Source organism: Frieseomelitta varia, unplaced genomic scaffold (genome assembly GCF_011392965.1).
Source record: "Frieseomelitta varia isolate USP_RPSP 00005682 unplaced genomic scaffold, Fvar_1.2 scaffold_322, whole genome shotgun sequence".
Taxonomy (NCBI): domain Eukaryota; kingdom Metazoa; phylum Arthropoda; class Insecta; order Hymenoptera; family Apidae; genus Frieseomelitta; species Frieseomelitta varia.
In genome coordinates, this window is record NW_025110060.1 from 184,217 (window position 1) to 194,634 (window position 10,418).

The window sequence follows — 10,418 nt, forward strand, 5'->3', positions numbered from 1 at the left end:
TTCTGTAGTCGCTGTAAGTTTTATATCCGTGAGGGGATGGAGAAGAAACTTTGAGACTATCACGTAGCAAAAGATTTATATTTACATTTATACTTATATTTAAGTATATTTTACTATAATTAGTGAATTATATTAGTGAATTGATAAATCTTTCTTCGCGTGATAATTTTAATTAAAAGTAACTTCTGTTTTAAAAGTTACTTCATACATCCGCACAATTTTATAACTTCCGGATTGGGGATCTTTCTTAATTTAGGCTGAAAATATTAACAAGTTTTTTTTGCATTTTTTTTTTTTGAAATTTTTGACATTTAATTTCTCATTTATATTATTTCTTTCCTATATGTATAATTATATGACATCGTATACGGTTCATATCAATATATAATTATATGACATCGTATACGGTCTGTATCAATATAAAATTATATGACATCGTGTACGGACCATATCAATATATAATTATATGACATCGTATACGGACCATATCAATATATAATATATAATTATATGTAATATAATTTTCTTGTAATGTAATTTTTTTAATTACAATCGACCTTCTAATTTTTATGGCAACAACGGCGCGGAATACTTGCTTCTTGTTTAACGCTTTGGTTTCGTTGAAGTAGATTCTTTGGTGGTACTAATTTTCCAATTTCTTGTCGATTAATTACACTACTGTCTTTCTTCTAAATTCATTATGTTTCTTAGTCCACGTTATTCTAAAGTCTATATTTCGATCCAGTTTGATGTTAAGAAGGATTTATCAAATGCCTACTTCAACTTAATTCACCATTTTAAATATAATATTTCCATACAGATTGCTCTAATTAAATAGTGGGAAGTTGTACATAATTTCACTGTAAATTTGTAAATAATGATCATGTGTGTGTCGCATGTTCGTCATTTTCATGCACCGCGCACTTTGAAACGCACTGAATTTTCAGTAGGTTTGAAGGTTTACATTTCGAAATGTTCACAGTTCAAAAATTTGTGAAACTCTTCGTGCGAAATGTGATGGAAAGGAAAGAAAATTAAATAACGCAGAAAGAAGGATTTTATAGGATTCGATAAACTCTTCGAAATAGGATTTGAATATATAATTTTCATTCATCGTTCATTCCCACCAATTATCTCAGCGAGGCCCCTCGATTATAGCGAAATATCAGTCGATTGTTCTTTATTTGTTATTACCATGTACATTTCTAAATTTCAATTATTTTTTTCTACTGAGAAACAATCTTAGGGGTGGAAACATCTCTCTAAAGGAATCTTGACTTTTTATCATTTATGTGATTATCATTTCATCTACCCTATGTAGAATAGAATTCTACCGCAATTGCAATTTTTCTTATTTTTAAAATACAGTTACTGTTCTTGTTGTAACTAAAAATGGAAAAATTCACAAGATAATTATTCTTTTACCTTAAATGTTCTTGGTTACATATGATAATAATAATCTGGTCACTTATAATTACTATTTGCAACCAGAGATTAGTAGTTTAAAAATTAAAATTGTTCAGTTACATCGTTTTTTCAAAAAGTTTTCTTTGTACTTTGTATGATAAACAAGTTTCTGTTACCTGATTATTGTCATAAAAGTTCTTGGGGACGAATGTTATTTTTCGCCCTTGCTGAACGATCGATCAAAGTTTCGCTGTTAATCTCATCTCGGTATTTCAAGATGCAGGTTCGTTTCGAGCAGTTTAAAAAAATGTGTATGATATTGCATTGTTTAGAGCAATGCCCTGTTGAATACGCAAATGGGGACAGCGTCTGTGACGCCGATAGTAAGTACCGGTCGACCGCCGACCGATTCACAGGGCGGTCGTATCGTCCAGGGTCGAGAGAGGGACGAGGCCACCAGGACGAAAGAGGCCGGAGGTCAACGCAGCTCCGTGTACATCGGACAGGTAAGAAAGCAAGAGAGACAGAACATGATTTACAACGACGCCGCGGCTGATTCTTTCAGCGCTGCAACATATCTCCCCAGCAAAAAGAAAGAAAGAAAGAAAGAAAGAAAAAAGAGCAACGTCGAATGTTTCAGGACAAGTTCGTCAATTATTGGACCGATGGAGCTTCCACCTCTAACCCACGCGTTCTCGGCGTGAATATAAATTCGGTAGCTGTAAGTTGAACGAATAACAGGAATTTAATTTTGGCTTCCTGTCCTTCGCTTGCGCATTTTATTGAGATATTGTTCCTCAAATACAGTAGAGTCTCTCATTTCCGAACTAAAATTAGTAGGAAGAGAAAGTTGTTTGGTTAGAATTTTTGGATGATAGAATATTGAATAACAGAATTTGTAAAGATGCTGTATTTTTTTTTCTTTTAACCTTTCTGAAATATAAATACTTCACTGTGGAGATATTCCTTTTGCGCTTCGAAACTTTGAAACCATTTTCTATGTATCGTGAATCTATGCATCTGAATTAAATTTTTGTTTGCTACTTCGAATTGTGGAAAGGTTGTATGTATGACGTTTCTATTATCCACAAATGAAATATTAACTCAACATAATTTCTTAGTTCGATTAATATTTTTTCCCAAACATCGTTACAAATAATTTAGTACAAAAGAAACTATCTATTACTAGAAAATATTTTGTGTAGAGATTCTACTGTACTTTGAACTTGTCTGTAAAATATTTAGAATATTATCTGTAAAATACTGTAATGTTAATTACCAATTATTTATAAAAAAAAGTGTACTTTATACCACGTTGTTAATAATGTCAAAAATTCTTTTGTGTATATCTTGGAAACTAAAGATGAGCATCAGTTATGAACCATGTTGATCTTTGTAACATATTTTATTAAAACGAAGAGGATACTAACTACTAATTACTAATTTTTAATTTTCATGTATTATACAGATACCATATCTCTTACATTATTTTATCTATTACATTATATATTATTTGTATTTATTAAATATATTATTTAGACTGCTACAAAAGAGGGGCCATCGCCTGCTGTATCATCGTTTGAGAATCTTCTGAATAATCAACCAGACAGGCGAGTCACAGCTCCGCCTGGGTTCCCATGGAGGGATCCTTTGGACCAGATCTTTGGTATTACTACTTCCTCGCCGGTAATAACAGCTTCAGTTGCATCAAACACTCTGGTTCGTATTCGTTGAACTTTACCTTTGAATATCTAACTGTTCTTCGGAATCTTGCAATTACTTTCTTGAGAAAAGGAATTCTCTTTAAATATTTCGATTATCTCTTTTTTATTATTTAGAATTATTCGAAGCTAAAATTGTGTAAACGGTTCTCCTTTTTAGGACGATTCGTCAGAACCAAATGGTCCAATCTCAGCACGACCGATAAATCCATTTGTCGAGGTTTTTACTCCGTTTTCTAATGCGATTGGGGTTCCCAGAGCCAACATAGGTTCCATTCCTCCACCACCACCGCCATCAACGCCTGTTGCATCCAGTACAACTCCCACACCTACTACTACGATGGCATCACCAATAACAACAACAATTACTACTACTACTACTACTATTGCTACTACAATGGCACCAACGACCATAACGACAATGGCTCCAACAATTTCCACGGTAACAGCACGTACCACTACTCCAGAGCCTGCAACAACGGCTCAAAGGCCCAATATCGCGTCACAAGTAGAAACATCTCGAACATCAACATCTTCTCAAACAAATTCGTTGGACTTACAAAAGAATTTGTTGAATCCCCAACAGCAGAATGCTTTTGGTACTACGTTCGATGATTTGGTCTTTCTGAATTCGTTGGTAAGTAGATATCGCCGCTTAAAAGTCTTTACAAGATTAATATTAATACATATTCTTAATTTGATATTCAGAATTTATCTAAGAAATTGATTAAGATGTAATTCATTTTCTGTTTCAAACATTTGATAAATGATGTATAAATCTCTGTAACAGATCATGGATATATTTTCTTTTTCTGTACAGTTACAAAGTAATTCACGGACTACCACTCAGAAGACACTCACTCAAGTTGAGCAGCTCCTGGCAAATAAGGTACGTAACGTGTGCAATAATATTTTATATATTCAGTATTGACGTATCATATAATGGCTACGTGATACCTAACGTATAAAAAGTAAAGTATCCGGAATATCTAAATAATAGCCTCGATGGAAACCACACTTTACTGTGTCTCAGTCAAACAGAGTACTATATTTTATACATACACGAATAAATGTGTAAATTGCGTTTTCGTAAAAGTACGAAGAAGAAGGGATAATAAAAAATAAGACCCGTATTGAACCAATACTATGTGCTACGTGCGATATTAAATTTGTTTGAAAGCACAGGGGATTTGAAAGATAAGAACCAATAACGCGATTATCGTCGAAGGCTGGATGCAATTATCGTTCGATCTGCGACGAGAAAACCGAGGAACAAGTCGCGAAGCGGACGTTTAACGATCTCAGCACGACCTTTCACTCCTTTGCATAACTGTGCAACGAACATTGTACTTTCAATGCTATCGAGCTTGAGGCTATTTTGATTCTCTTCTTCCTGTTTTCTGAATCTAAACTCCTTGCTCGTGTTTTTTCACAAGCGCAGATATAAAAATCGCGAGAAAAAAATTCGGCTAGATCGCTGATTATTTTTTGTTACGCCCTTCTCGGAAAGATATAATGACGGATCAGCGACAATCGCAGATCACATGATCGACCAGTCACGGTGAATGGACTAGAACAACCTTGCCAACGGCCTTCCTTATTCTGCGCCAACAGTTGTTCGATATGATCATCTCTCGATACTCACGCTGACAGAAATTGAAGAAGTTAACGATAATTATTACTATTTATTTATTTATTTATTTATTATTAGACGATCCAATAAAATACAAATTTAATTTAATTTAATTTATCAACGAGAAAAGAATTATTTTACAAAGAGACTATACAATACATCAGTCTCATCTAGTTATCATTATCAGTCTTAATTAAGTTTCTTCGTATACTCTGTTCCCAGATACTGGAACTGGCATTGAAGAATCCAGGACCAACTCGATCACCAAAAGCAATCAATACCGAAAATCCTCCACCAAATTCAATTTACAAATCATCGACGAAATCTCCTTCGGAGCCAATAATAATCGAGTTGTCTTCGTCGTCGGCAACCTCGACACCCACGTGGAAATCAGTAGAGACGCAGCAACCAACCAGTCAGAAACCAACAATTAGTAGCGCGACGCCCGTGCAAGTGACTTGGAAGCCGGTTACAACGACCACCACTGAAAGGATCGAGACAAGCACAGTTCCTTCGTCGACTACGATCAAAACGACTTTGATAAGTACCACTAAGGCTTCTGTAACTGTCAAAGCTAAACCAGCGACCACTCCTCGACCTAAAACTACCACTCAAGCACCATTAGGCTTCGCTGGTCTCCTGTGGCAGACTCTCCTTGGTGGGAATATATTTGGGCCATCGACAACTCCAAAACCTGCGAAAGCTAAACCGGTACCGAAAACCACGCAGAAGGCGGTCAACATTACGCCGAAACCTCTTCAAACTACAGAGAGGACAGAGACAACGACGATTCCCTCGACCACGACACTAAAAACAGTGGACATTTCGAAGATTCAAGTGAGCAGTCCAAATTCGATTATAAATGAGAAGTCGGTGACGACGCCAGCTCCTATCTCGACGACTGGTCAACCATTGATAAATAATCCAAATCCGAGATTGCCTAATGTTGTGACGTCGACCTACTCCCCTGAAGATGATGCAAAGTTCTTGGTCGAGCTTCTGCGGGCTGTTGAACAGGGTGAGTTCTACGTAGAAATGATTGAAACTTTACGATTTACAATCGAGGACGCAGTTCGTAATAAATGTTTCTTACAGATAATAAAATTGGTTCCTCGAAGAAGAAATCATCAGGTTTAACTCGGGATGACGAGGCATTTTTAAGAGCGATTTTAAGCGGTCGAGCGTTAACAACACCACCGGCTCCACCATCGACGACAGAAGTCGGTAACGCAGCATTGTTGGCGGCGTTATTGAAAGCTCAAGGTATAGAGCCGTCAACTCCGGCCAATAACATTAGAGAGCAGCTTCAATTGGCGGTGAGTATCGTCGACAAAATTTGGTCCGTGTAGTAGTGAAATCTTAGTAACAATTTATTTAATACATGTTGCAAATACGTGACTCGCGAAATTTAGCTGCTGATAATTCATTTACATTGTGTATGAAATATGGGATAAAACTGAACTGGAAACAAATTTTCAACAATGTTTAGGATACGAATACATTTAATAATATTAAAAATTAGGATATAAGTAAATCCACTAACGTTAAAATGTTTGATATAAGTACACTTAATAGTATTGAAGGACTTAGGGTTAGGTTCAGTAAGATCTGTTGATGTGCACTGCAAACCAAATTTTTCAAATTTAACTTCATACCAGTCCAAGTTACAATAATTAATAATCGTAACAATGCACGAGTCACAAGAAATTGTGGCGAATAATTCGATATAATTCTTACAAATTGAACGACCTGGACGCGAGTTGAACGATAGTTAATTGACTGACAAGGGCAGTGCCGGGGCGCAATGAAAGAAAATAATTATCCTTCTTGTAACAGAGCCTCGGGCAGAGCGTCACCTCCACTCCGGCCACGTCCCCGGCTAGCGAGTCTACGACAATTACGACAAGGCCGGCATCGACTGCTGCAAACCGACCTACGGATACCACGAAAAAGTCGGTGACACCGAGACCAACCTCAGGGCCAAGGACACGCACTACAATTTGGTCGCCGAGCTCTACATATCCACCACCTCTTTTCAGCTCGTTCGTCCCGGTACAGTCAGCCGGTAATAATTCTGGAAGTAGCGCGTTAATCGGTGCTACCAGAGCGTTCAGTCAGTTTCTCGGTGCCGCGATAAGCGTAAGTTATTTTTCTTTAATTATTTTTATTCATTGATAGATAATGAGGGAATTAGATGATAACTAGTCTGAAGAAAAAAATCTAGTCTAGAATAAAGCTGATAATAGTAAATAAAGAGGAATCTTGGGGGAAAAGGAGTAAATTAATATTTTAGGAAGTTTGAAATTGATATTTGCCTGAACTAAAAGATTGTATGTGAAATATATAAATTTTCTAATATCAGTGATTGATATTGAGTGATTTCAATATTAATATTAAATTTAGGTTTTTATGTTAACATTAGTATCAGTAAATGTGATATAATATATTAATATTAGTGATTTAGATAGATTTTCTAATATCAGTGATTGATATTGAGTGATTTCAATATTAATATTAAATTTAGGTTTTTATGTTAATGTTAATATCAGTATAATATAATATAATATATTAATATTAATAGATTTTCTTACCTATATTACCTATATTTTGCGTAGGAAATGAATGTGTTTACTATTGCAGAGTATAGTTAAAAATATGCAAGAAGTATAAATTAATTTTGCAGTGAATATTTAAATTTTTGGCCAGTTCAGTGTATATATGAAATTCGAACACTTATCATAGAAGCATATTGATGTATATGTACAATTCATATGATTAACATGTTCCTTTATATTTCAGGGAGCTGCGCAACAATTGCAATCACTGGTGAGAAATGGTACCAGAATCGTGTCCGAAGTTGTAGGATAAAGCTAGCGAAAGAGAAATGAATTAATATAATTCATAAAGTAAAAGATTCATTCACCGATGTGTAAATTTAGAACGATCTACGTAAACTACGAAATACTTCTGCTCCGAGGGTGCAACGATAAGTATTCATTGTCAATTTTGTTCATAAGATCGTAGCTTTTTGAAAAATCTTATTGAAAGATTAGATATTCACTTGACCAGGAAAGAAATCTCTCAAATATTACGTTGTTATTTGTAATCAATAACTGCTGGTTGATTACGTATTTCAATTTAATCATTTTATCTGTGACTTAAGAATCCTTAAAACAGGGAATAAACGACTGTTGTCTGTTAGAAATTTTTCTGTTTAACCTATTAAGAATCAACGCAACATATTCACTACACGAAAATATGAAAGTATGAATTCCCCAGAAGAAAAAAGTCCACAGTCTAGTGTCGATGAAATTCAAATAAAATTCCCAAAATATACAATATAGATCCACATGACAAGTTACGCACAGATATCACAGAGGATTGAAATTACAAGTTGAATTTCGTCTTCACGAAACACGAACAACAGTTTCCATTCCTTGTTTTGAGCATCAAAGGTATCTCTCACTCAGCAGAGGGATTCTATATCAATACAAAGTCTCGTTGGTCTCGATGGATGTGAGTCGCGACAGGCTCGGCCGATTCGACGCCTTGCAAACGTTTCTCCGGGGTAGGGCCGAACGACGGCTCCGGATACCTCTTTGAGACATTTGTAACGTTCGTCGCAATTAAGGTAATTAATCGGAGGGGGCGACGCGCCTCGTCACGACTCGCGAGACAGTGACGATCCGCGGCGTCCCACGTGTGAAACGCGGATCGATTTGCGGGGCCCACCCACAAAGATCGACTTAACCACGACCTCGTCGACGATACTGCTTAAGAAGAAGGTGGTAACTTAAACGTGTATATCTCTGAATGGGAGCGCGAGTATGAGAAAGAATGCGTGCATGTGTGTGTATGTGTTTGAAAGGAACAAAACGAGAGAGAGAGAGAGAGAGAGAGAGAGAGAGAGAGAGAGAGAGAGAGAGAGAGACAAACAGACAGACAGTAAGACAAGGTACATAGAGAAGCGTGAAGGGAACATTGTGTGTATAGTTCGCGAGCATCTTTCGCCGTTGGTGCGTCGCGTTCCTTTTCTTCTTTTTATATAATAAAGCTGGAAGCGTGTGTGTGTGTGTGTAAGTTGCACGATCTACGAGGGTCCTGTTTGTCTTTCGTACGTACGTACATCCGCGCTCAAAAGTCTTGGGACAAGTGTTATATTTGCTTGGGAAATAGAAAAATTGTATGATACTTTGGATTAGAGATCATCGTGTGAATTTTTTTTTTTTTATATATATTATATACGTTTTTAATATTTCACGTGTTTTTATGTGCTATAGTCTTTAGTATATGCTTCATTAGTTCAGGAAATTCTCGATTGTCACCGATTGAACGATTTTTAGTGAGATAGGGATTTCATCTTTTGAATGGACAGTGTTCTTGTCTTTCCGTACAAGAGTTTTAAACGTTGCGTTCAGGTTCATTATCGAATCGCAGACTCACACGTTCGCACTTCTACGTAATTGTAAATTTCACCTAGCATCAAGATATTGTTGATTCGCAAAGTCATTTAAACGCTGAGATATTGACAAAGTTAGTTTCAGTTAGCAGCTTTTCAATTATATTTCATACGGTTTACATCTGAAAAGTTTTAATAAAATGCACACAGAATTGCTGAATATTAGAAATAAAAAGTTTCCCAAGACATTTGAGTGAGAGTGTGTGATAGCTTGGTAGTAATGGTAGCGCTGAGTAATAAGCTTGGTTATTTAATTACCGCGTTAAGGGTTGACGCGTTGACGCGTACTTTCTTATCGGATGTTCAAGGAAACTGCGCGGTTCCAGGTAGCCACGACGTTGTTATGTCGATTTTTATTCCACACGATATTCTGTCGATCGGTCGTAGCAACGGGGTTCCAATTTTGCTCGTGATCCGTTTTTTTCTCTTTGTTTCTTCAGTCTGTTCCATTAATCTACTAGCACTCCACGAAGCGTTGTTTGTAGATGGATGATTATAATATACGTTTCGGAAGAAAACGTAGACCCAGGAGACAAATGCGCCCTTCCTTTCAGTCCAGAACTGTGTCTCTTCCGATATAATTTATAAAGCTGTAATTTATAAGGAAGAAGCTCCCGTTTTGTGTAAAGATATAGGTACATACAAACGAAGCTTGTCTTCTGTATAAAGATATATAAAAGTTTATAAATAGATGGGAATCACAGAGATATGATTATTTAATCCTTCCACAGTATAACAGAATACGATATGAAAGAAACGTTTCTCGTTTTGCAGGAAAGCAAGTTTTTTTTAATAATAAACTAACCTTTAGTATTAAATTAAATTCAATTTTTTATCTTTACTTCTTAAGTAGAAAATTGAGAAATATTATTTCGTTTATCCTTTTATCAATAAAAATTTGTCAGTTTTGGATATTAAGTTAGTAAATTTTAACAACTATGTTACGCCAAGTGATATAATTGAGAATTTCATTATGTATAAGTGGAGGGCAAAAGAAAGTTCAAAATTAATGTACGTGTATATGACATTAATACTTACCTCCACAATTAATAATTTTTATATTAGACATTTTTTTATATTATCATCAGTAACAATCATCTGTCCATGAGATGTCTGGTTTTTGTGTAATTCCATTTTATGAAATTATACATTATATCCTGTATCATTTGCTTTGTAAATTTTCTTCCGCTGTACGTGT

The 10,418-nt window shown here is 35.7% G+C and overlaps 1 protein-coding gene across 14 annotated transcripts in view; it reads left to right on the forward strand.

The window, feature by feature from the left end:
- Positions 1 to 9,927, forward strand: part of LOC122530035 (mucin-17-like) — a 58,128-nt gene extending 48,201 nt beyond the window's left edge. For 13 of the 14 annotated variants that reach the window (XM_043656648.1, XM_043656649.1, XM_043656652.1 and 10 more), the window contains 9 exons: positions 1,740 to 1,913; positions 2,048 to 2,128; positions 2,947 to 3,126; positions 3,289 to 3,765; positions 3,949 to 4,017; positions 4,984 to 5,779; positions 5,857 to 6,077; positions 6,598 to 6,900; positions 7,561 to 9,927. In XM_043656648.1, the coding sequence (XP_043512583.1) occupies positions 1,740 to 1,913; positions 2,048 to 2,128; positions 2,947 to 3,126; positions 3,289 to 3,765; positions 3,949 to 4,017; positions 4,984 to 5,779; positions 5,857 to 6,077; positions 6,598 to 6,900; positions 7,561 to 7,629 (2,370 nt within the window). In that variant the 3' untranslated portion in view covers positions 7,630 to 9,927. The remainder of the gene's footprint in view (positions 1 to 1,739; positions 1,914 to 2,047; positions 2,129 to 2,946; positions 3,127 to 3,288; positions 3,766 to 3,948; positions 4,018 to 4,983; positions 5,780 to 5,856; positions 6,078 to 6,597; positions 6,901 to 7,560) is intronic. The other variant, XM_043656650.1, reaches the window with a different exon arrangement.
- The last annotated feature ends 491 nt before the right edge of the window (positions 9,928 to 10,418 follow it).